This window comes from Mesoplodon mirus (assembly GCF_964341445.2).
Source record: "Mesoplodon mirus genome assembly, chromosome: 2".
Taxonomy (NCBI): Eukaryota; Metazoa; Chordata; class Mammalia; order Artiodactyla; family Ziphiidae; genus Mesoplodon; species Mesoplodon mirus.
In genome coordinates this window covers 99,178,087-99,205,163 of record NC_138977.1, presented here as the reverse complement: position 1 = coordinate 99,205,163, position 27,077 = coordinate 99,178,087, and the positions used below count along the sequence as shown (strand labels likewise).

General features: G+C 33.9%; 1 protein-coding gene across 22 annotated transcripts in view; it reads right to left on the bottom strand.

The window, feature by feature from the left end:
• The window catches only part of ADGRL3 (adhesion G protein-coupled receptor L3), a 590,718-nt gene that overhangs the window by 8,107 nt on the left and 555,534 nt on the right, over positions 1 to 27,077 (bottom strand). For 17 of the 22 annotated variants that reach the window (XM_082611717.1, XM_082611715.1, XM_082611713.1 and 14 more), the window contains one exon: positions 25,522 to 25,618. In XM_082611717.1, coding sequence (XP_082467843.1) covers positions 25,522 to 25,618 — 97 coding nt within the window. Of the gene's footprint in view, positions 1 to 744; positions 874 to 25,521; positions 25,619 to 27,077 lie in introns of all 22 variants that reach the window. The other 5 variants (XM_082611711.1, XM_082611707.1, XM_082611696.1 and 2 more) reach the window with 1 other exon arrangement.

Below are 27,077 nucleotides of genomic sequence, written 5' to 3'. Positions count from 1 at the left end.
TTAGATTGTAAGTGGTTTTAAATAGATTTATGCTTATGTGTTTGAGATACAATTAAATTTTTAAATCATTTAAAGTTGGAGGATACACAGAGGAACCATATTCAAAACCTTTGTTTTTAACATGAAGCCACAGTAGAAAAAGCATTTCATGACCTTTCTGAGCCAGTTCACAGAGACAATATCAAGTTATGGTAGAACCTGATCTGCTACTGTTCAATTCACTGTTCTTTCCACCACAGCTTATTTCAGTGTTTTCCATGGAGTTGACCTAAGTGTTTTCATCAGTAGTGATGTTTGTGCCTAGAGTGTGCTTCATGATATAACAGAGTAAGATTACTTTCTTGATCTTAAGATTGCTGAATCAAGTCTTCCTTTATCTTACTTACCTTGGGCAAATATCTCATTTCTTAAAATGAATAAATAGGTATTTAATATAGAAATCAATCAACAACAAGAAAAGTACTGACAAACCACAATACATTTTACAACATTACAGAGAAACAAACACATATTGATGAATCAAGCATTTGTTTATCAGAAGGAAGGAATCCATTTCTTACTAAGGAAAACCTAAGGAAAATGGAAAATAAAAACACCAAGAGGGGTGGAAGGCAAAAAGAGTCTGTGCATCTGCTTCCAAAAGAAAGAAAAGGCAGGAGGAAAGAAAGAAAAATAGAATGTGGCCATAAAAGCTACATAAACTGGGACTCTCACTTGAAAAAATTAAGATAAACTCTAGCACACCTTGTGCGTTGTACATGCTGACAGAAGGGTTGTTACAGACCGCCGGTTCCCCAAGCAATGTATTATAGGGATTGTTAGTACCATGCGGACGAAGCAGAGCATTGCTTATAAGATGATTAGCCATGGCTCCTGGAGCAGCCCCATAGAAAGACAGAGAAAAAAAAAAGGTCAATCAGGCAAATGTGTTTGAAAAAAAGGAAAGGAAACATTTAGAATGAAAACAGTTGATATAGTCCTGATAACAGGCAGGTAGCTAGTTAGACTCAAAAATATATGCCACTAAAGCACACGTTTCCAACAAGGCACATATCCAACTCAATGGGAAATAAATTAAATGATTTACAATGTTGATAAAGCCACATTTAGGTTCTTCTCTTTCCCAGAGTGTAAGCAAAAATATATTCCCATGCTTGCTAAAAATGAAAAATGAAAAATTTAAAAAAAAGCAAAATAGAGTCTTCCATATAATCAAAACATATAACACAAAACAAAAGCTGAAAGAAAAGTTTAAAACACAGAAAGAAAAGTTAAAATTAAACAAAACATTCCCTCAATCATGGAAACCATTGGGTTGTTTTCAATGAAATAATAAAAGGCAACATTTATGATAAAACACTCATTTGGAGAGCAGCTGTTGACACAACAGAAGATTTTGACATTACTTAAAATTCTATGAATTAGAATTATTTAAATTGAAATAAACTAAAATGCAATCACACTTATTAGTACACCATTGTAAGCATACTAATTAGGTGAACTTACAAATCTGACAAAATGATCATAAGGATATTATTTTTAAATATTTTAAATAAAATATTAACTTCATCGTATCAAGCAATATATATATAATTCCATTTTCCATTTTCCAACTGGTTGTTTGGACTTTGGCATAGCAAAGTAACAAAGATAAACTCTTTTATCTCTTTATGAACAGATGTACTTAATCTCTAACATACTGTCAGTATGCATTACAACCTCCCACCCTCAAGAGTCACTTAAACAAAAAAGCAAAAAATTGAGAATGACAGTTTTATTAAATATAATTAGGCCATGTATGGAAATGATAGGCAGAATGTATATTTATGTTAGATGATAAAGAAAAGAAAAATGAAGAAAGAAAAACACAAATTATATAAGGATAGGTTGAAAACACAGGTATATATTAATTTAAATATATATATTAGAGAATAGAAATATATAGAACAGGAGAAAATACTTTCAAACAAATTTACAAATATTTGCACTCCAACAAAGGACTAGTATCTGGGATATATGGGACTTTGGACAACTCCCAAAGGTCAACAGTAAAAAACAATCAACAAGAAACAAAACCAAAAACAATCCAATTAGAAAATGGGCCAATGGTATAAACAGACATTTTATGGAAGAGGGTATACAGGTGGCAAACAAGCTCATAATGAGAAAAGAACTGTTATTAGTCATTAGGAAAATACAGGTTAAAACCATAATGAGATATCACTACACACTTAAAAATGGTGGTGACAAAAATGCTGGCATGGATGAAGAGAAACTGGATCACTTGTACTTTGCTGGTGGGAATGTAAAATACTAAAATACTCTGAAAAACAGTTTGGCAGTTTCTTATAAAACTAAACATGCAATTACCATACCACCCAGCAATTGTACTCTTGAACATTTATCCCAGAGAACTGGAAATTTATGTTCACACAAAAACCTACAGATGAATGGTCATGGCAACTTTATTTGTAATAGCCCATAATGGGAAAGAGCCCAGATGTCCTTCAACTGGTGAATGTTTAAACAATCTGTGGCACATCCATACCATGGAATATTACTCAGGAATAAAAAGGAACAACTATCAATACACATAATGACCTGGATGAATTTCTAGAGAATTATACTGGGTAAAAAAGACAATTCAAAAACTGAATGATTCCATAAATACATATATTCTTGAAATGACAAAATTATAGAAATGTAGAATAGATTAGTGGTTGCCAGGGTTTAAAAATGCAAATGGGAGGGAGGTGGGTATGGTAATAAAAGGGCAGCATGAGGCATCCTTGAGGTGATGGTATGACTCTGTATCTTGGCTATGGTGGTGGCTACACAAACTTACTCTTGTGATAGAATTGCAGTGAACTAAACACACACACACACAAATACAATTAAATACAAGTAAAATAGAAGAAATCTGAACAAAATTGGAGGACTGTTTCAATGTCAATATCCTGGCTGTGACAGTGTAGTACAGTTTTACAAGATATTATTGAGGGAAACTGGGTAAAAGGTACATAATCTCTGTATCATTTCATACAACTGCAAGTGAATCTACAACTATCTCAAAATAAAAAGTAACCTATATTGAATGAATATGACAAGAACATTCAGTCACTCATAGAAATGTTAAAAAAATGAAAAGGGAAAACTTGGCCATGGCAGTTTTAATTTTTTCTTAATCATAGTTCTTTGTTATATAGTAAATTACCAGTCAAGTAAACATTTTAACCTCAAAATTGGGAAAGTGAACTATTGATTTAAAGGACAATAAAGCTTGTCTGATCGCTAGAGCTAGAAAGTTTCAGTTTTATCAGGAAATAAGCTATATGTTTGCATCCTACACATTCTGCAAAGAACTAGCTTAGAGCTAGCACAGAAGTTTTGTGTGCTCGATGAATATTTGCTGAAATTGTACTTCATACACATTTAGATGTCTTTACACAGTGAGATGACAGATCTTCAATTTATCATATAATGGGCATATCAGGTTATTACTTCCCATTGATGAATTAAATACATGGTATATTAGTATGAAAAGCTAAAAAGAGTTGGCTACAGTGCCTTTCAGATAAGAAATGGAATACTGTTAATCTTAAACATGGATATTTGTTGATGAAGCTTAATTGTTTGAGACAGGATTTGGTCTGCCCAACATTTTTAGAAAGCAAACTACCTGTAAATTGTATCTGCTACCTAATATTTATTATTTCAGCCTTTTCTCAAGTTAAAAGGAAAGTTAGTCTTCTAACACAAGTAGCTGTCTTCTAAAGTTACTCTAAATAAGCATTTAAATAAAAAAATGAAAAGTGTAAGCAACTTAAAATGAACTAGGGTAAAAACCTTAAAAATATAAAATTGTTCAAACTCTTTACACTTCCTTATAGATCAAATAAGGGTAAGATCTTTATGTCTGGGACTTATATGTACATCTCTGCACATTTCCCTTTATCCCTACACATTATGTAATTTAAACTAACTGGAAAACAAACAGTAGACTGGAAAGATGGCTCGTCACTGTTTTCTCTGGCTTCATATAACTTATAAAAGAAAATATTCCCTTTTTTTTTTTTTACCTGCTGATGTAAAAGAAGATGATCTGCTTAAAAGTTCTCATCAGAAGAAAAAAAACTGTAATTATTTATGGTGATGAATGTGAACAAGACTCATTGTGGTGACCATTTCATAATATATACAAGTATTTAATTGTTATACACCTGAAACTAGTATAATGTTATATTTCAATTTACCTGAATTCAAAAACTAATAAATAAATGATAAAAGAATGTAATTTAAAAAAAGATGATCTGTATGTTAGAATAAGGAAACAATTGAGTTGGGAAGAATCAAGCATAAAAAAGAAGCAGGTGACTCAATATTTTGGTTTCTGTTTAGCATTCAGTTTACAAAAAAGCTAATAATGTGAGAATAAAAAAAGTTTAATCATACAAAAATGGAGATCCATAATGGAATTCTAACAAAGCTATCACAATTTGTATAGATAATCTATCTGGTTCTATCTTTCTTAGCATAAAGTTCCTTTTCTGTTTTTCTTAGTGTTTTTCTAATTTTTGAATGTACTTTAAATTTAAAGCACTTATATCAGTGAAATCCACTAATATAGGAAGACTGAATTTTAAAGTTCACTTATTTATCATCAATTCCTGCTGAGCTAGAAAGGCAAGCAACAATAGCAGAAATGGATTGGTATACAGCTGTATTATGACACAATGTTGGTGGAATGTAACAATATTCAGTCTCCGCCACATGGCTTTGGTAGGGTGCTTCCTCAAATCCAGGTGCAACAGAATCTGTTACTAATCTACAGCCCTAATGAGTGACATGATTGGAGATCTACCTGCCGTTAAATCTAAAACCACACAAACACTTATTAAAAAATTTAAAACTTAAAAATAAAATCAGTTTTCTCTTTATCCTTGGTATTAAGGACAATTTTTCCTGATAGAAAAAGAATCACTATTTAAATTAAGTTGCTTTTTAACTACCGCTCATTTTTATACTTCATGCACCATTTAAAACTAATATAATTAGTGTCACTGAAACTGATTTAGTCCTGAAAGTGGAGAGTTATAACACCAGTGAGGGCTCAGTCACAGGAATTACAGAGCAGGATGTAAAGTTTGGTGATTAATGTTTTGCAAAGAATGTAAGGTTATGGGTAAACTCTATGAGTTTGCTAGTTTGAAAGAATGAGGGAGATGTCTGAATAACTGACCAATTATCCCTCATTTGACTTGCCTAGTGTAAGAAGTTAATAATTTTTAATGGACACTCACAGATTGCTGTGACCTCAAGAGGCCATTTTGCCTGTTGGCATGCCAGACAAGTGCAATTTTCCTAGAAAGTATTGCCTACAGCACCCACTCACATATAGGCATTTCAGTTATACTTTTGAAAGGTAGCACCGACTGTGCTAAAAAAACCTGCTTGTTGCCAATGCCTAGATCTTTTCCTAAAAACCTGCACAGAATCTGCCTTCCTTCATCTTTTATGTGCACAGTTACTTTTGTCTTTTCTCTGTAGCTGCACTACATTTCACTTGTCTTTGCCCCAGTCTATTCTGTTTGCTTCTAGCTGCTTCTCCAATTTAATAGGGTCACTTTGAATTCTGATACTATTTCCCAAGGTTCTGTCCATCCTGCCTCTTTCTCTAACCTCCAACTAACTTCTGATTTGTAAACTTCCCTTCTAATAGCTGTGAAATTGCTGAAGACTTCCAAGAAGATCAGTGTTTACAGACCATCTGTCACTGTTTTTCAGCTGAAAAGTTAAGCTTACTGGTTAGTCAGTTTGAAGACACAAATAAATTGATGCTGGAGGGTAGTTACAGCCATGTATGTGAAAAGCATGTTTGTGTGCTAATTTCACTGGAATGTAAACCCCAGGAAAACAGGGAATACATAGGGTTTTTGTTTTTTCACTGCTCTATACCGCATGTCTAGGATAGTTCTTGGAGCTCAATAAATATTTCCTTAATTAAAGAAAAAAATTATGTGAAATCCATGGCATCCTGAAAATATGAAAACTAAAACAAGTCCTTTTATCAATTATGAGTAGTTTTATATTTTGAGTAAATTTTTGAATAGTGCCGTTTGTCTAATTTCTAATGATTTATTTCCTTCTAATACTACACCAGTGGCCATAATACTGAAACTCTTAAAGCAAAGATAAACATTCATATAATTATTTGGAAATAGAAAATGCTACCTGAATACTAACTGCAGATATTAATTAGAGGGAAAAAAAAAAAAAACAGTACAACCTGCCATGACTCAAAAAGCTAAAATAGGGTAAAACAGCACAAGGTGGCTGTGAAAAATAGCTGTTCTTTAATTCTCTGAGTCCTTAAATCCTGGCTACAGTCTAGTCATACCTGCATATTTGCTATCAGAAACAAGGGTCAGCTCTTTCATAAAACCATGGAAAAGGAATTAACATTGAATTTCAACATATGTGAATCATTAACAAGGCTATCAACAGAAGACCAAGCACAAAATCTTTATTTCTGGTGAAAGCATGATAGAAAGCAAAAGGGGATTTTCATATTCTACACTGAAAAACTTAGGGAAGTTTTTCTGATGATTTTTTGTAAGACCGCAAGTTACTGAAAAAAGACTACGTTTAAAATCACAGATAATCGGGGGCTTCCCTGGTGGCGCAGCCGTTGAGAATCTGCCTGCCAATACAAGGGACATAGGTTCGAGCCCTGGTCTGGGAAGATCCCACATGCCACGGAGCAACTAGGCCAGTGAGCCACAACTACTGAGCCTGCGCGCCTGGAGCCTGTGCTCCGCAGCAAGAGAGGTCACGCCAGTGAGAAGCCCGTGCACCGCGATGAAGAGTGGCCCCCACTCGCTGCAACTGAAGAAAGCCCACGCACAGAAACGAAGACCCAACACACCCAAAAATAAATAAATAAACATATAAAAAAATCACAGATAATCATTTTAAGAGTTTTTTTTTCTTTTGACTTTATACCTGAAGACTGAGGTTTTTGATATAAAAGTTTTTAAGTGAGTGAAATTTGAATGGAATAATGAGTACACTTTTTTCAAATGTGTAGTTTTTACCACAAAACTGCTACATTTCTTTCCTTATGAAAATAAAATAGGTGTTTTGACATTGGCAGGCCCTGAATGACAGCACTGCCTAGGCCAGTTCAATGTGAACATGTAATTGAGGACTGAAACTCCAAGGCAGATCTGCCTGCTTTGAAATTGTGAAGTAAAGAACATATCTGAAACAAGGTGACAGTTGGATCTCACTTGAATCTATATTATATCATTCAGAAACATAATTCAAACAATGTTTCTTCTTGAGAGCATGCTAACAAAAGTATACTGAGAAGCTCTTAAAATAACTTGAACTATCACTCTGCTCACCCCTCACACTTCATTTTTTAAAAAATGTAGTTACATTCTTATTTTATTGTATTGAATGGGCAAAGTTTTATAAATGAAGACCTCGGTGATCTAATGAACCAAATGAATACAACCATTCTCTAATAGTCACATACCAATATACGTCAATTTTCAAATGTTTATGTATAAACATGTAACATGGTAAAGGTTCTGTTTGGTTTATTTCAATAAAATAGTTTTACCTGGATGATTCTTTCTTTCTTAATGTACCTCATCCTCCACTTAATTCCCTCACGGTTCTCTCTCCTTTGGTTTGACATATTTTTCTTTTATGAAGTCATTTTCATTATATATATTGACTGATGCATACAAGTCAGAGTTATATACACAGCAGTTACTACTGAGTGATGACTTTGTGCTTTTGTTTTCAGACATTAATTTTGGCGCAAAGCAGAGACTTCATTTGTAACAAGTAAAAATAAGTTCACTAATGATGGTATTTTCTATAGAATTAGAATACTAACTTCAGTGTAAGGCAAGGAATCTTTCACCAGGAGATGGTATCTATGAAGTTGTGAAACCCTTAAAATTGTATGTAAAATGCTTTTGGTGTATGCTTGTGTGCTCCGTTGTGCACACACATGTGCACTTCTTTCCGGTGAAAGGGTCCTGAGGCTTTTACTTCCTTTTCAATATTTAAGAAAAGTGGTATACAGGAAAAAAGACATGTCTCTTTCTTTGGCGAGTGACCTATAATATAAACAAGAAAACTGGAAAAAATGATTCAGAATACCCAAAATATATCTTATGTATGTAAGTATCACCTAATCAATTGCAGTATAACATAATGGAAAAAGGTTATAATCCAGAATTTACAATGCAATAAGATTTTAATCTTATCTAATCTACTGTCATCACTCAATATGTAAAGGAACACAGGTCCAGAGATGGTCATAATTTATTCAAGGTCACACATGACTCTAGTAGTTTTTCTTAAACGTATTTATATCAGCGATTTTCAAACATTTTTTAGCACCCTCTCCCAAAAATATGTTTCAACAAAATTTTATTAGGAGCCTTATAGGAGTGCATTACTTTTTTATAATATGCTTTTCTGTAATGTTCAATTATTTTATTTTCATATTCACATATTAATTCACATAACAAAAATAAAAGTAAATAGATAAAAGAGACTTTTAGAACTGTGGAGAACTGATTCAATAGACATTTTCTATTTTAAATATTTTGTTTCCTATTTTTTGCTTTTCTATGTAACAAAACAATATCAGCACACATGCAATCTACAGAAAGATAGTGTAAGCAAAGATTATTTCCATTTTAAAGGGCTACTTTATAAAATAGAGACAGCCATATTAATCAAGACCAAGTTGTTTATAATAATAAACAAAGCTAAAATAATCTGCATACTATCCTTAAAAGTTATACAAGTTTTAAAGCCACAGAAACCATAATTTTATATTTTTACTGTTTTTATTCAAACAATTAATGAAATTACAGTGTCAAAGAAATGTTTTATTTATTTATTTATTTATTTATTTATTTATTTTTTTGCTTTATAACAAATTTAATCAGTTATACATATACATATGTTTCCATATCCCCTCCCTTTTGCGTCTCCCTCCCATCCTCCCTATCCCAGCCCTCCAGGCGGTCACAAAGCACCGAGCTGATCTCCCTGAGCTATGCGGCTGCTTCCCACTAGCTATCTACCTTACGTTTGGTAGTGTATATATGTCCATGCCGCTCTTTCACTTTGTCACAGCTTACCCTTCCCCCTCCCCATATCCTCAAGTCCATTCTCTAGTAGGTCTGTGTCTTTATTCCTGTCTTAACCCTATGTTCTTCATGACATTTTTTTTTCTTAAATTCCATATATATGTGTTAGCATACAGTATTTGTCTTTCTCTTTCTGACTTACTTCACTATGTATGACAGACTCTAGGTCTATCCACCTCATTACAAATAGCTCAATTTCATTTCTTTTTATGGCTGAGTAATATTCCATTGTATATATGTGCCACATCTTCTTTATCCATTCATCCGATGATGGACACTTAGGTTGTTTCCAACTCCGGGCTATTGTAAATAGGGCTGCTATGAACATTTTGGTACATGTCTCTTTTTGAATTATGGTTTTCTCAGGGTATATGCCTGGTAGTGGGATTGCTGGGTCATATAGTAGTTCTATTTGTAGTTTTTTAAGGAACCTCCATACCGTTCTCCATAGCGGCTGTACCAATTCACATTCCCACCAGCAGTGCAAGAGTGTTCCCTTTTTTCCACACCCTCTCCAGCATTTATTGTTTCTAGATTTTTTGATGATGGCCATTCTGACTGGTGTGAGATGATATCTCATTGTAGTTTTGATTTGCATTTCTCTGATGAGTAAAGATGTTGAGCATCCTTTCATGTGTTTGTTGGCAGTCTGTATATCTTCTTTGGAGAAATGTCTATTTAGGTCTTCTGCCCATTTTTGGATTGGGTTGATTGTTTTTTTGTTATTGAGCTGCATGAGCTGCTTATAAATTTTGGAGATTAATCCTTTGTCAGTTGCTTCATTTGCAAATATTTTCTCCCATTCTGAGGGTTGTCTTTTGGTCTTGTTTATGGTTTCCTTTGCTGTGCAAAAGCTTTTAAGTTTCATTAGGTCCCATGTGTTTATTTTTGTCTTTATTTCCATTTCTCTAGGAGGTGGGTCCAAAAGGATCTTGCTGTGATTTATGTCATAGAGTGTCCTGCCTATGTTTTCCTCTAAGAGTTTGATAGTGTCTGGCCTTACATTTAGGTCTTTAATCCATTTTGAGCTTATTTTTGTGTATGGTGTTAGGGAGTGATCTAATCTCATACTTTTACATGTCCCTATCCAGTTTTCCCAGCACCACTTATTGAAGAGACTGTCCTTTCTCCACTGTACATTCCTGCCTCCTTTTTCAAAGATAAGGTGACCATATGTCCGTGGGTTTAACTCTGGGCTTTCTATCCTGTTCCATTGATCTATCTTTCTGTTTTTGTGCCAGTACCATACTGTCTTGATTACTGTAACTTTGTAGTATAGTCTGAAGTCAGGGAGCCTGATTCCTCCAGCTCCGTTTTTCGTTCTCAAGATTGCTTTGGCTATTCGGGGTCTTTTGTGTTTCCATACAAATTGTGAAATTTTTTGTTCTAGTTCTGTGAAAAATGCCAGTGGTAGTTTGATAGGGATTGCATTGAATCTGTAGATTGCTTTGGGTAGTAGAGTCATTTTCAGAATGTTGATTCTTCCAATCCAAGAACATGGTACATCTCTCCATCTATTTGTATCATCTTTAATTTCTTTCATCAGTGTCTTATAATTTTCTGCATACAGGTCTTTTGTCTCCTTAGGTAGGTTTATTCCTAGATATTTTATTCTTTTGGTTGCAATGGTAAATGGGAGTGTTTCCTTGATTTCACTTTCAGATTTTTCATCATTAGTATATAGGAATGCCAGAGATTTCTGTGCATTAATTTTGTATCCTGCAACTTTACCAAATTCGTTGATTAGCTCTAGTAGTTTTCTGGTAGCATCTTTAGGATTCTCTATGTATAGTATCATGTCATCTGCAAACAGTGACAGCTTTACTTCTTCTTTTCCAATTTGGATTCCTTTTATTTCCTTTTCTTCTCTGATTGCTGTGGCTAAAACTTCCAAAACTAGGTTGAATAAGAGTGGTGAGAGTGGGCAACCTTGTCTTGTTCCTGACCTTAGGGGAAATGGTTTCAGTTTTTCACCATTGAGGACGATGCTGGCTGTGGGTTTGTCATATATGGCCTTTATTATGTTGAGGAAAGTTCCTTCTATGCCTACTTTCTGCAGGGTTTTTATCAGAAATGGGTGTTGAATTTTGTCGAAAGCTTTCTCTGCATCTATTGAGATGATCATATGGTTTTTCTCCTTCAATTTGTTAATATGGTGTATCACATTGATTGATTTGCGTATATTGAAGAATCCTTGCATTCCTGGAATAAACCCCACTTGATCATGGTGTATGATCCTTTTAATGTGCTGTTGGATTCTGTTTGCTAGGATTTTGTTGAGGATTTTTGCATCTATGTTCATCAGTGATATTGGCCTGTAGTTTTCTTTCTTTGTGACATCCTTGTCTGGTTTTGGTATCAAGGTGATGGTGGCCTCGTAGAATGAGTTTGGGAGGCTTCCTCCCTCTGCTATATTTTGGAAGAGTTTGAGAAGGATAGGTGTTAGCTCTTCTCTAAATGTTTGATAGAATTCGCCTGTGAAGCCATCTGGTCCTGGGCTTTTGTTTGTTGGAAGATTTTTTATCACAGTTTCAATTTCAGTGCTTGTGATTGGTCTGTTCATAGTTTCTATTTCTTCCTGGTTCAGTTTCGGCAGGTTGTGCATTTCTAAGAATTTGTCCATTTCTTCCAGGTTGTCCATTTTATTGGCATAGAGTTGCTTATAGTAATCTCTCATGAACTTTTGTATTTCTGCAGTGTCAGTTGTTACTTCTTTTTCATTTCTAATTCTATTGATTTGAGTCTTCTCCCTTTTTTTCTTGTTGAGTCTGGCTAATGGTTTATCAATTTTGTTTATCTTCTCAAAGAACCAGCTTTTAGTTTTATTGATCTTTGCTATCGTTTCCTTCATTTCTTTTTCATTTATTTCTGATCTGATTTTTATGATTTCTTACCTTCTGCTAACTTTGGGATGTTTTTGTTCTTCTTTCTCTAATTGCTTTAGGTGCAAGGTTAGGTTGTTTATTCGAGATGTTTCCTGTTTCTTAAGGTGGGATTGTATTGCTATAAACTTCCCTCTTAGAACTGCTTTTGCTGCATCCCATAGGTTTTGGGTCGTCGTGTCTCCATTGTCATTTGTTTCTAGGTATTTTTTAATTTCCTCTTTGATTTCTTCAGTGATCACTTCGTTATTAAGTAGTGTATTGTTTAGCCTCCATGTGTTTGTATTTTTTACAGCTGTTTTCCTGTAATTGATATCTAGTCTCATAGCATTGTGGTCGGAAAAGATACTTGATACAATTTCAATTTTCTTAAATTTACCAAGGCTTGATTTGTGACCCAAGATATGATCTATCCTGGAGAATGTTCCATGAGCACTTGAGAAAAATGTGTATTCTGTTGTTTTTGGATGGAATGTCCTATAAATATCAATTAAGTCCATCTTATTTAATGTATCATTTAAAGCTTGTGTTTCCTTATTTATTTTCATTTTGGATGATCTGTCCATTGGTGAAAGTGGGGTGTTAAAGTCCCCTACTATGATTGTGTTACTGTCGATTTCTCCTTTTATGGCTGTTAGTATTTGCCTTATGTATTGAGGTGCTCCTATGTTTGGTGCATAAATATTTACAATTGTTATATCTTCTTCTTGGATCGATCCCTTGATCATTATGTAGTGTACTTCTTTGTCTCTTCTAGTAGTCTTTATTTTAAAGTCTATTTTGTCTGATATGAGAATTGCTACTCCAGCTTTCTTTTGATTTCCATTTGCATGGAATATCTTTTTCCATCCCCTTACTTTCAGTCTGTATGTGTCTCTAGGTCTGAAGTGGGTCTCTTGTAGACAGCATATATATGGGTCTTGTTTTTGTATCCATTCAGCCAATCTGTATCTTTTCGTGGGAGCATTTAGTCCATTTACATTTAAGGTAATTATCGATATGTATGTTCCTATTCCCATTTTCTTAATTGTTTTGGGTTCGTTATTGTAGGTCTTTTCCTTCTGTTGTGTTTCTTGCCTAGAAAAGTTCCTTTAGCATTTGTTGTAAAGCTGGTTTGGTGGTGCTGAACTCTCTCAGCTTTTGCTTGTCTGTAAAGGTTTTAATTTCTCCATCAAATCTGAATGAGATCCTTGCTGGGTAGAGTAATCTTGGTTGCAGGTTTTTCTCCTTCATCACTTTAATTATGTCCTGCCACTCCCTTCTGGCTTGTAGAGTTTCTGCTGAGAGATCAGCTGTTATCCTGATGGGGATTCCCTTGTGTGTTATTTGTTGTTTTTGCCTTGCTGCTTTTAATATGATTTCTTTGTGTTTAATTTTTGACAGTTTGATTAATATGTGTCTTGGCGTATTTCTCCTTGGATTTATTCTGTATGGGACTCTCTGTGCCTCCTGGACTTGATTAACTATTTCCTTTCCCATATTAGGGAAGTTTTCAACTATAATCTCTTCAAATATTTTCTCAGTCCCTTTCTTTTTCTCTTCTTCTTCTGGAACCCCTATAATTCGAATGTTGGTGCGTTTAATGTTGTCCCAGAGGTCTCTGAGACTGTCCTCTGTTCTTTTCATTCTTTTTTCTTTATTTTGCTCTGCAGCAGTTATTTCCACTATTTTATCTTCCACCTCACTTATCCATTCTTCTGCCTCAGTTATTCTGCTATTGATCCCATCTAGAGTATTTTTTATTTCATGTATTGTGTTTTTAATTGATGCTTGATTCATCTTTAGTTCTTCTAGGTCCTTGTTAACTGTTTCTTGCATTTTGTCTATTCTATTTCCAAGATTTTGGATCTGGGAAATAGAATCTTGGCTCATCTTTACCATCATTATTCTGAATTCTTTTTCAGGTAGACTGCCTATTACCTCTTCATTTGTTAGATCTGGTGGGTTTTTATCTTGCTCCTTCTCCTGCTGTGTGTTTTTCTGTCTTCTCATTTTGCTTATGTTACTGTGTTTGGGGTCTCCTTTTTGCAGGCTGCCGGTTCGTAGTTCCCGTTGTTTTTGGTGTCTGTCCCCAGTGGCTAAGGTTGGTTTAGTGGGTTGTGTAGGCTTCCTGGTGGAGGGGACTAGTGCCTGTGTTCTGGTGGATGAGGCTGGATCTTGTCTTTCTGGTGGGCAGGTCCACGTCTGGTGGTGTGTTTTGGGGTGTCTGCGGACTTTTTATGATTTTAGGCCACCTCTCTGCTAATGGGTGGCGTTGTGTTCCTGTCTTGCTAGTTGTTTGGCATAGGGTGTCCAGCACTGTAGCTTGCTGGTCGTTGAGTGAAGCTGGGTGCTGGTGTTGAGATGGAGATCTCTGGAAGATTTTTGTCGTTTGATATTATGTGGAGCTGGGAGGTCTCTTGTGGACCAGTGTCCTGAAGTTGGCTCTCCCACCTCAGAGGCACAGCACTGACTCCTGGCTCCTCAATTTGGGATGATGTGTTGTCTATTCATGTATTCCACAGATGCAGGGTGCATCAAGTTGATTGTGGAGCTTTAATCCGCTGCTTCTGAGGCTGCTGGGAGAGGTTTCCCTTTCTCTTCTTTGTTCTCACAGCTCCTGGGTCTCAGCTTTGGATTTGGCCCCGCCTCTGCGTGTAGGTCGCCGGAGGGCGTCTGTTCTTCGCTCAGACAGGACAGGGTTAAAGGAGCAGCCGCTTCGGGGACTCTTGCTCACTCAGGCCGGGCGGGAGGGAGGGGCACGGAATGCGGGGCGAGCCTTTTGGGATGTCTGGGGTCTTCTGCCAGCATTCAGTAGGTGTTCTGTAGGAGTTGTTCCACGTGTAGCTGTATTTCTGGTGTATCCGTGGGCAGGAAGGTGATCTCCGCGTCTTACTCTTCCGCCATCTTACCCGGAAGTCCTTGAAATGTTTTATTGAAAGCCAAAATCTTTTTCATCATTTTTTTCTAAAGTCATAAATTGAAGAGCTGACATCTTGATTTATCACACTGTGCACTTTTAACAGCCAACAAGTTAGCTATTAAATTTTAATCAACCTGCCTATTAAATTTCTTTCAAATGGTTCAGGGATACTTCAGCTTCTTTTAATAGCTAATTCATTCACTGGGAATCTATTAATATGGATTTCAATGGCATGTCTTCTCCAGAGTACAGATTGGGTCATTGTTAGTTCAGTATAAAATGAAATATTCTGAATGTAGAGGTGTTGCCTCTATTTCAATATGTAAATTCAAAGCTTTAGAGTTGGGAACCCTAGAATTTACGTATTCTGTTCTCCCTTATTTTGCACTAATTGGCTTTACACATGTCTTCTTCATCAGATACATGGGTTTTTCTATAATAAACAATTAGAAGTCAAATTCCTGTGTCATATGTGGTCCACATTTTCATTTTACAACATATTGCCACAATGCTGTCTAATATGTATCAATTCACACTTCCCATAAGCAGTGTATATTTCTTAAACTCTTGCTAGGACATGGTATTGTCAGGCTGACATTTTGCCTATCTGATAGAGTATGAAGTATCTCAAATTACTGTTATACTTTGCATTTTCCTGATTACCAGAGAGATGGAATAATTTTTCATATATTTATTGGTTGTAAAGTTTCTTATTCTGTGAATTGCCTGTTCTTATCTTTTGCCCACATACATATTAGGTTGTTTAATTTTATTTATTGATTTGTAGGCATTCTTTATACAATATATACATTAACATTTTGTTTTTTATATGTATTGTTTACACCTCCTTCCAGTAGCTCACCTGTTTTGAGTACTGTTTAAATTTTGAGATAGGACTCTTATCTTTCTTTTTCTTATAATTTATGATCTTTGTTATTTTGTTTTTAAGAACTCCTTTAACCTAAAATCTAAAATATATTTTCTTCTAAAAGCTTTTAAGTATTATTTTATGTATATACTTTTTTTTTTGCCCTGAAATTCAACACAACCCAGTTGTGTTGCAATGAAGAAACTGATACCATTACATACTCATTGTTATTTTTTATTGAAAAAGAAGCTTCTCAAAGATCTTATGTTTTCTGACTGCTCTAGCCAACAGTGGTAGGCTTAGAAATCATAATTCTTGATGAATCTTTGCTTTACAGTATAGGAAGTGGCTGATTTGCAAGTAGAAATGATGAACCTATACTACTCAGTCATTCATCTCTAAAACTCATTTTTTGTGGTCAAAGTCATGTATTTCTGTGTGCTTTTAACTTGGGCATTTTCAATACATTGGCATAGTACTCAAAACAAAGAATACTGAGCTCAAAGATAATGGGTCAATTATGCTTATCCACAGGTAAAATAGCAGTAAATTCCATTTATTTCTAGTAAGAATGTAGTCATTCCCACAGCTATGTTTATTTGTAAATCACACACTGCTTTACATTTTATTTGTAAATTCACACTGCTTGTGAATTTTTGCTGAATAGAACCTCAGAACAAAGGAAAGTATAACTATTTAACAATATAAAATAATTTACCAATTTGAAGAAAATGACTTTTCATATACTTCTCTGACCTATATTGGCATACCTTCTTATATTGTACAAATTATACAAACTCGTATGCAGAAAGTCTATACCAGCTAAAACCTGAATTTTATATTTGGAAATTTATTTGAAAAAAAGTATGTGAGAGAAAAGTAGATATAAATTAAAACAAGATATCTATGAATAAAGAGATTCTTAATTATGTTGTTCAGAGAAGGCTTATTTTGTCATATAATCATAACCAGCTCTGTTCTGTTTAGACTGAGACTGTTTCAGGAAACATATTGTTTCTATTTTTCTACATCAAGACTAACAATCAGGCTTCCCTGGTGGCGCAGTGGTTGAGAGTCCGCCTGCTGATGCAGGGGACACGGGTTCGTGCCTTGGTCCGGGAAGATCCCACATGCCGCGGAGTGGCTGGGCCCGTGAGCCATGGCTGCTAAGCCTGCACCTCCGGAGCCTGTGCTCCGCAACGGAAGAGGCCACAGCAGTGAGGGGCCCGCATAACGCAAAAAAAAAAAAAGACTAACTATCTTTCTTCAATCTGTATATCCTCTTAAATCTTTCTTAGCTCTCCAGTGATTTTCTGGGGTTATAAATTACTATGAATGTGATGGGTAACTTGTTTTAGTTTTTAAAGCACCCATATTCCTTATAATAATAAATTATGAGGAAAGCCTATTATGAAGATTATAGGAGAGCCTATCACATAAACACTTATTTTTAAATGGCATGCAGTATATAAGGCTGAACTATATAAAGTGCAAGCCCCAGTATGCAACAAACAGGGGCTATCTTGGATAATACACAATTATTGGTATTTATGTATCTTTTTTTTCTAATAAGACCTTCTTATGCTAAACATATATCCCATTTCCATATTTTAATTTTTCATGTAAATGAACTAACTTCTATTCATTTTCAAATAGCAGATATAGGTTAATATAATCTATTTCTTAGAAAAAATAATCTGAACAAGTGATGACTTTTAGTTAACTTTGGATATTATATACCACATTTATATCATCACAATTTTATGCTTATAATAGAGTAGGAACATTTTTCCAGATGAGAGGTAGAGTCCAATTCTGTTTGCTTTTAAATTTTGAATTAGAAGGCATTTCATAGTTTTTAAAAAACTAGAATTAGCACATAAAAGTAATACAAAGTTTAATTTATAACATTATCACTACCTATTTGAAGTCAACTCAAATAAATTTCCTATCTGTTCTAGGCATTATTATATTGCCCTGACAGAGGACACATTTTCAAGGAATATCAAATTCTGGAGTATGGAGATTTGGGAAAGTTATATCTTTGGTTCTATTACTAAATGATTATAGGCAGAAGCTATTTACCAGATTTTTAAAATACAGTCTTTGCTCTGACCAAAATATTCATCCTTTTACCAAAATATAAGAAATTAAAAATTAAAGATAAAAGGATTCTACTAAAAAAAATCTTGAGATTTTTGTTATTTGAGAACTTCCAGGAGAAAAGAATGATTATAAAATTCTTGCAATCTAAGTCCTACAACTGAACAGTTATGTATAGTAGTTCAGCATATTTGATATCAAATAGTTTTGTAAAAAAAGGTTATTGGTCAATCCCCATATATTCACAATATTTTAAAGCTTCTCTTTCCCTAAGTAAATAGGATGAATGAATCCACTCTAAAGAATTGTACTTAGGGGCCTCCCTGGTGGCGCAGTGGTTGAGAGTCCGCCTGCCGATGCAGGGGATACGGGTTCGTGCCCCGGTCTGGGAGGATCCCATATGCCGCGGAGCGGCTGGGCCCGTGAGCCATGGCCGCTGGGCCTGCGCGTCCGGAGCCTGTGCTCCGCAACGGGAGAGGCCACAACAGTGAGAGGCCCACATACCGCAAAAAAAAAAAAAAAAAAAAAAAAAAAAAAAAAAAAAAAGAATTGTACTTAGAACAAAATAAAGTGGAAAGAAATGAATAGTACATCAAAGAAATTAAGAGATAAAGATGTGAATAATTGTGCTTTAAGAATATCTTATTTCCATGAGGTGATAAAAATCATTCTGAAATACATTCTTGGAAACTTAATCCTAGTCTTCAGCAAGCTTCATGTAAAACTGTCATAAGAAAATAATGAAATTTTTTATTATTGTAAGTAGGACTGTGTGGTCAGAAATCCCTCGTTTGGAATTTAGATTGTGTTCTTTATTAGCCATGTGATTTTGGACAAATTGCCAGAAAACCTAGGTTCTTCATGGATATAAAGATAATGGATAATAAATAATGAACAGTGTAAAACAGGTAAATGATAGTTACACACACTAAAGGAGAAATCCCAACTTCACCAAGACTATAAAGAGGCACATTTTGTTCTATCAGAGAAAAGAATAACACTAATTTTTGAAGATAAGTTGTAGTATTCACATTTAGTTCTCAAAAAAGATACTGTTTTCTAAAAAAAATTACATCCTCAGCAACTTATACAAAACAGTAATATTTTAAAACCAATTGGAAATGTTCTATAGCACCATACTTAGAAGTTATCAAGGTAACCCACTGTGGCTTGTCTGATTTATAACAAAGCGGTAAGAGATACTGCTAACTATATATAAAGGCAGTAAGATAATAAACCATAAAAATGAGAAATCTACTCTACATAAATAAGCCCTTTGTGAAGGGGTCTTTGAAAACTATAATAATAATAATAATAATAAAACCATTTTTAATATTGTGTAGTTGGCTGTGAGAGGCTGGATGATTTGAAGGATTCTGAACAAAGAGACAAAGTTAAGATCAAAACATAAGAAGGACTCACTGGGCAAGCATTTTAAAAGTTTTTCTTTTTCAGTTCCTGCTAACAATTAATAGAAAGAACATTTGCCCCAGATTGACTAGAGATCAATATTTAATATATTCCATTTTACAATGAAAAGTTCATTCTGTAAGTTATTTGGTCTCCTAGAATTAGGAATCAAGGTATTAGTAGTATTGTATAGTTATCTATTTGATGCAGCACCTCAGTTTTTAAAATCTGTACCTATTTTGTTTTGTATATTAAACTGATTTTCTGGAAACAGAAGATATCCTTATTTTATTGTACATTTTCTGATTATTGAGGACACATACAAAGGAAAGAAATTAACACAGAAATCACTGTTGCCTCATTTACAATCAAGAATATAAAGGTCAAAAAATACTAGATATAAATATAATGGCGAATCTCAAATGAAAAATTTCTCCATGCCATGGGACACTTATTATATTTGTGCTCATATCATTGTAATACTTTCTCAAAACAAAAAAAAAATAATTTGTTATATAGCCTAGTCTGACTTGTTAGCTTTGCAAGAAGTACTCTTAGGCATATGATTAACTGTTTCTGCAAATTTGGCAAATGTCAGATTATATTAGAATCTGGTTAATATTTATAACAAATGATTTTATAATCCTTCAAAACAGCAAGGATTTGGGGCAATATGACATTTTATGCATATAAGCCAAATTATATTTACTAACATTAATAACATGGAGTGAATGAGTATGTGTGTTCACCCTAGTAGCTTTAATTTATAGAAATCATTAATCGTGGTGAACACCACTTATACCTTTTCATTTGTATTTTTCTTTAAAAACATAAAAACAAAATATGTTTAGTAGCCTGAATATTAATGAGACAGCCGGTGATTTATTGTGAAGTTTCATCTGTGCTAGTGACCAGCCTCTTGGGAAAGACAATACAGGCTCTGAGAAGATACGAGTTTAAAAAGGGAATGAGTCACATCCTTACTCTGCTACATAACTGGTTATTTAGCAGGCCTAACTAGTGTTCTCTAAACCCCTGAAGGGTAGGAGAGCTTGGAGGAAAGAGAAGGCAGTGCTTGTTTATATCATTATCTAAGGTAGGGAGAAGAAATATTGTGCCTTTATTTCCTCATTGCTAAAATATTGTTACAGGGGGCTTCCCTGGTGGCGCAGTGGTTGAGAGTCCGCCTGCCAATGCAGGACACACAGGTTCGAGCCCTGGTCTGGGAGGATCCCGCATGCCGTGGAGCGGCTGGCCCCATGAGCCACAATTACTGAGCCTGCGCGTCTGGAGCCTGTGCTCCGCAACAAGAGAAGCTGCGATGGTGAGAGGCCCGTGCACCGCGATGAGGAGGGGCCCCTGCTTGACACAACTAGAGAAGGCCCTCGCACAGAAACGAAGACCCAACACAGCCATAAATAAATAAATAAATAAAATTTAAAATAAAATAAAATTATATATAGTTACAAATCAAAAATGGAAAGTACAACTATGCAGATGTAATTTGCATTTAATTTCTAATTTAAAAGAGATAATTCAGTTTTATGAGTTTATTTCCTTTTGTTAGCATCAAGGGGAGCACCATTTTAGGTAAATTATTTCTTTTACTTGACATTCAGGTAACAACTTCATTCCTCCCACCTATTATTAGAAAATACAAAGTAAAAGAAACCTTTGGTAGTGAATGATGAATTTTAATAACATTCTTGAGAGCACTGGCAAGGACCAGTTTTCATCTGTTAGAAGATATAAGTGAACTTCTGAATGGAATAATAATAGTACTTATTATGTCTCTGGCATGTTGTAAGCAATTAACACATATTAACTCAGTCCTCTCAAAGTCCCTCTGAAGTGGGTACTGTTTATATCCCTATTACATAGACACTGAGAAGTTAAGCAATTTACCCAAAGTCGCTGGGTTAAAACTCCTTACTCAAAACTTCTATGCAAAAAACAACTACAGATTAGACATTCTTCTGCCATATAACACTTAAATCTGGCTTAAATAAATATAGCTTTACTGGTCAGATCTCCATGAATAAAAATCTATATTGCATTAACTTGTGTGGGAGGTTGATAAGATGGAGAATGGGAGCTAGGGGAAATAAAAACCCACAATACAGGCCAAGTTATTGTTGCAGAAGGAGAAATGCCTTTTTACTAATTCTGCCACTCAGATGCGGCACATTTTTGCAATCCACAGCTGGGGGGCCACCTTTTGGTAATTCATATAGCAATATCATATTGGTAGCAGCTACCTAGCAAACCTTGATTTTAAACTGAAATTTCTGATGTCAATTCAACTTATTAAAAAAAAAGTGGGAAATGCAATTATATTATTCAGGATGATAAAGCCTAGTAAAATCTCATTTCAGAAAAATCCCAATTTCCACATAAATCTACAGAAAGAGTGGAAATGTGTAACAATTAACTAAACTACCAGAGAAATTTCTCCCCAAATGCTTCATTTTTGGATCAAACTCAAGTTTTATAGGTATTGCTAATCTAAATCATTCAGAATGCTGTTTGGCTAACAGAGATTGTGGGTAGGGGATACAGGTGAAAAAGATTACCTTAGCTGCAAATCGTTTCTGCTACTATCAGGAACTTAGAACTACCAGAAATTTGGATTAGAGTTCTATTGGCCTGGGAGGAGCTTGAGGATTGAGGACTGACTTCGAGGTATGTGCAAATTGTATATGTTTAAATGAACAAATGAATAAACCCTCCTGTGGGGTTTGTGAAACTTGGGTTTGGATAAGAGTTAACTTTCCTTGAAACTCTCTGTAATCAAGCATCACCTTAGGGCTCTCAAAAAGCTCCTTCTACCTGTGTATACAATGGCATTGATGAAGTTAACTTGATGGTAACCCTGGAGTATTGGGTATTGCCCTCAAGAAACTCTGGCTTCGTATGAGTGTGTAGCATTGTAGCAAACAAGTCAGCAGAAGAAGAATTTTTGAAAATGTATAGAGAACACCTGGAAAACATTTTCATAAATATATTCAAAGGACAATGTAATGAAAGTTTTTAAAGAGATGAGGTGACCAAATAACAAAATCCCAAAGAGAATATATAAGAATGATTACATAAATTGAAAATTATCAACAAATGTTCCAAGGTCTTGCTTGATTACAAGGAGTAAAATCCCAATAGTAATCAAATTTATCACATTGGGAAATCTGGACAGGTAAACTGATACATAGGATGTAACAAGCTGGTTCAAGAACAGTATTAGAGATGATTTGAAAAAATAAAAACCATTGAGAAAGATTTCTGCACTGCATGGTAGATGCTTTATTCTTAATGAATCCCAAAGATGATAATGATGGATTTTTGTTTGGAAGAATAGATGATAAGACATACAGAATTTTAAAATAATTATTCTTTTGATAAATTGAGCAGTGGTTATGAATAGGAAAGAAAACCTGAAGTGAAAATAGGACTAATTTTTAGACAACTTCTTGTAGTTTTCAAAGGTCAGAAATATTCTAAAGGCAAACATAAGAGATTTAATATATCTGTTAGAAAGAAAGGAAAATGGAGTTGGAATTAAAAAAAATTGCAGTTGTAAGAAACTAAGAATGAATGGGAAGTTAGAATACTGTACATGAAGATGTAAAAATGCAGTGCCTAACATTTTATTTTAATAATAGGGAATATAATTTTTTAAATAAATAGATGTGAATAATTATGTTGCTGAGGTGACTGAACTGTTTATCTGGAAAGGTGAATCTTGGATGCCACCTACCTAAATATGATACACACGTCTGAATGCAGGGAGGATAGGACCCTGGGAAATAAGACAAGATTAAAGAAGGAAGTTAAAGACTAGCTTCAGAGATATAATACGAAGAAATAAAATTTTAAAATACTGCACTCATCTAAGATAAAAAATAATGAGATGAGAATAAAATGAGGAGTTTCTGACTAGGGGAACGAGGAAATTAATATAGGAGATCAGGAAGATCACTATGATGTCTACCACCATTAAAGTCACTGAGTGAAAGGAAGAATATATATCCTGAAGGAAAAGATCACTGCATGAACATACAAGTCATAAATTCAATTTAACCCCCTCCCCAAAGCCATCATCAAAGTAACTTATTGTATGTCACAAGAAATTTTATACCCTTTCTTCAATAACTTTAAGAAATACCTTTTAAAGCTAAAGATTTTAAAAACAGATTTAAACATATAATCAGATAATATAAAATATTATTTTCTTTAAATATATTTCAAATTGACCTAGTCATCCTCATAGCACATATTCCAAGTTGAACTTTCTGAGATGGAACTAAAAAGGGCACAGCAATGTTATATAATGTGATTGACCTTAAAAATCAAGGTCATAAAAATTATTCATTTAAAATAATTTTTAATAAAGCTGCATACCTTACTATCTTTACATAAATTTAGATCATAATGCTAAACCAAATAGTTATTTTACATATTTTATCTGTCTACACAGTAGGCAAATAAACAGTGCATCATTAAAATTAAATCTCATCTTTTGTTTAAATGACACTTATCCTATGGTTGCTGTGACCATTAGATGCAAGATACTTCTAATAATAAATCTTATTAATAAGGATAGTTTTCTTAAAGGAACATACTGTAAATTTTCTATGTATTATTTAAAGTAAAAAGAAAAATCTGTCACTATGAAAGCAAATTTGTTCCTAAACTTTGGAGGCATGTGTAAGTAATTTGTTCTCTGTGGTTTAGGAAGTATGTCAGAAAGTTAAAAGTATTCATATTTAAAGTTTCACAAACTAACCAGTAAAACTAAACTTAAAATGAGAATACTTGAGAGATATTATGTAAAATAAAGTAAAAATGAAACAAAATAAAAGAAGGTAATTGTTTTATTTTAATGTATTTTCTTCATATTTGGAGGAATATTGGCACTCACTGTTTTAACTTAAGCAAAAGTGATATAGAAAATTAAATATCATTACTAGGTTATAGTTACTATATCACTACCACAAATAAAAGTATGTAAATCAATCAAGGTTAAATATAATATGGATGAATCCCTATTTCAAATTCAACTTAGACACTACTTGTTGTAACTTCTTTTATATAAATAAGATGCAACCTACTTGAGTAAAAGTAATTAACATCACCAGCATCTGAATCTTTCTTAATTGTAAACCATAATTATTAAATTATTTGTTTCAAAGTAACATTTAATATAACAGAAAGCTCTCAGAAACAGGTTTAAAACAAACAAATAATTCTAGCTTGGAGGCTAAAAAAATAACAATGTCAATCATAAAAATAACCACTGAATATATGCATAAAAAAATGTCTCTTTGAGGACAGTGCAATTAGAATGTGCTCATAGAAATGTCACCCCCCAGATAAAAGTGTATTCTAAATATTTCCCAGTACAGACTGTAGTGTACTCTAGCTCTCCACAAACATTATATCTACTCATTTTTACTGCAGTCAATTTAATTTTAATCACACACGCACACACAGTGGGGAGGGGGAGAAGAGGGAGAAAGAGACAGAAGCAATAAAAAAGATCAACCACAAACAAAATAGTAGATTAAGGGAACTTCATTTTCAAAATGATACCCCAGAAGCATTTTAACCAGAAGCACATACACACCAAAAAAATCATTTTATATATATATAAAATTTATATATAGTGGTTTTTTTCTTCTGTATCTTTAAATATCCAATATTATCTGGACACATCTTTTTGATATTAAGATTAGGTGGGATTTTTCCCCAAATACACAGGTTGCCTTAAGTATGTACTAGAGAGTATAATTTTACTTCCACAAAGACTATGAAATTGCTCTATAGGTGGGATAATGTGGAACTCTATGATGTTTAGCAGACTATATAGCCACATAATTGCCCATTTTCACTGCTTCCAATGAGGCCTGACAGCTCACCAGTTAATGGCAGATGACTAGAGAAAGAAGTTTCTCACTTTTTAACTTACTTTCAGAAAAGATCTCTTGAAAATTCTGGATTGAAAAAACAAAAAGGCTTATGAATAATGGAACACACTACTACACTCAACCAGGTTTTATATCCTTGCAGTATTCCTATCACATGGAACAAGGTCCAGAATTTGCAGACAAAGCAATGCATTTAAGAACTTCTTAAAGTAATCACAAAAAAGAGTGAATATGAAAAATTATTTCTAATTACCTCTGTTGAGTGACGCTGAACTGTTTATATCTCCAGTAATGAAGGAAGATTCTGACTGCTTTCGGACCGTGTCATTCCACATCCTACGAATTCGGCTCTGGATGAGGGAAAGGAAAAAAAGGAAATGCACTCACCACACTGTGAATTTTCACACGTATTGTTCTTTTTTGTTTCTATTACAGTTATATGAGGCTTATATTTCTGGCATCTGGCAAATGTACAACTTCTATATGCTTGTAGTACAGTAGCATGAGAACATCAGGAACTAAATTAATGATAATAATTGGTTCTCATTAAGTGTATTCTTAAATGCCTATGCCAGAAATAATTATAACTATTTAAAAGGAATAAATGTAACATACTATACCAATTTAAACAGGAAGATACATAGAAATGTACTCTAGATAGAATTTAATAATTTAAGTTTCTAAGGTAAAAAATTATTTTCATTGTAACTTTTATGGGAATGGGATATTTAAATATGCATTAATTTGTAAGTTTTATTAACAAAAGATTTACTTATGAATTCAGAATCTTGCAAGAAGAAACAGTTTGGTAAGAAAAGAACAGAGTATATTACAATGTTACTAAACTTAACATTTTCCATAAATTTTGTAAGACCAATGTAATTTTACAGGTTACATACTATCTCAACTTTTCTTTCTTTTGAAGGAGATAAAGGAAGTCGATTCATCTTTATTCATTTCTAGACAGTAGGAAGTTTTATAGAGAACTGAAAATTCTTACATCATTATATATATTCTCAAATTCAATTTTCCAAGTGTCTGATAATTCAAGAAAGCAGTGTAATATTTTTGCATTGGGGGGACTTTTTTCTGGTTTATCGCTTTGCTATTTTATTTGAGTTAGGGATCAAAAAGTATTAACAATCTTGTGAGCAGGAAACAAAATATTTTCAGAAGCTTTTCCAAGGATGAAAAACTTCTTAGAACTATTACTAGTACTAATGGTGAAATCAAGCTCACAAATGGGTTATGTTCCAAATATATTTGAATTCCTTGAATAATAGGAGTACTTAATCTTAAAATATTAGACAATTGGTTTTATGAACATTGGGATATGTTTATCTTTTAGAAATGTCTAGATTGTTATATAGATCAGCAAATACATACATACACATACACATACAGCAAAACTAATAAAAGTACAATAAGAAAACTGGTGCAGTAAAACCTGCACTTGAAAAATACTTCAAAACTTCAAACTGAAATACTGAGAACAAATCTCTCACATTCGTTTTATTAGTTAACTAATTAAAAATATTAATAACCCTCTACTGCACACCAAATACTAATCTAGGAAATACAATGGAGAAAGGTAAACACAGACATCTTTGCCTTCATGGAGTTGCTAGACTAGTAAGTGACAGACTAATCAAATATAAATTAACAAAAATAAATGCAAAAGTACAATGTGCCCACAAATCTCCACAGAAGCATTACTTATAGCTGAAAACTGTGAACAACCCAACTGATTATCAATGGTAGAATGAATGAATAAATTATAGAACAATATACAGCGATGAAAATAAAAGA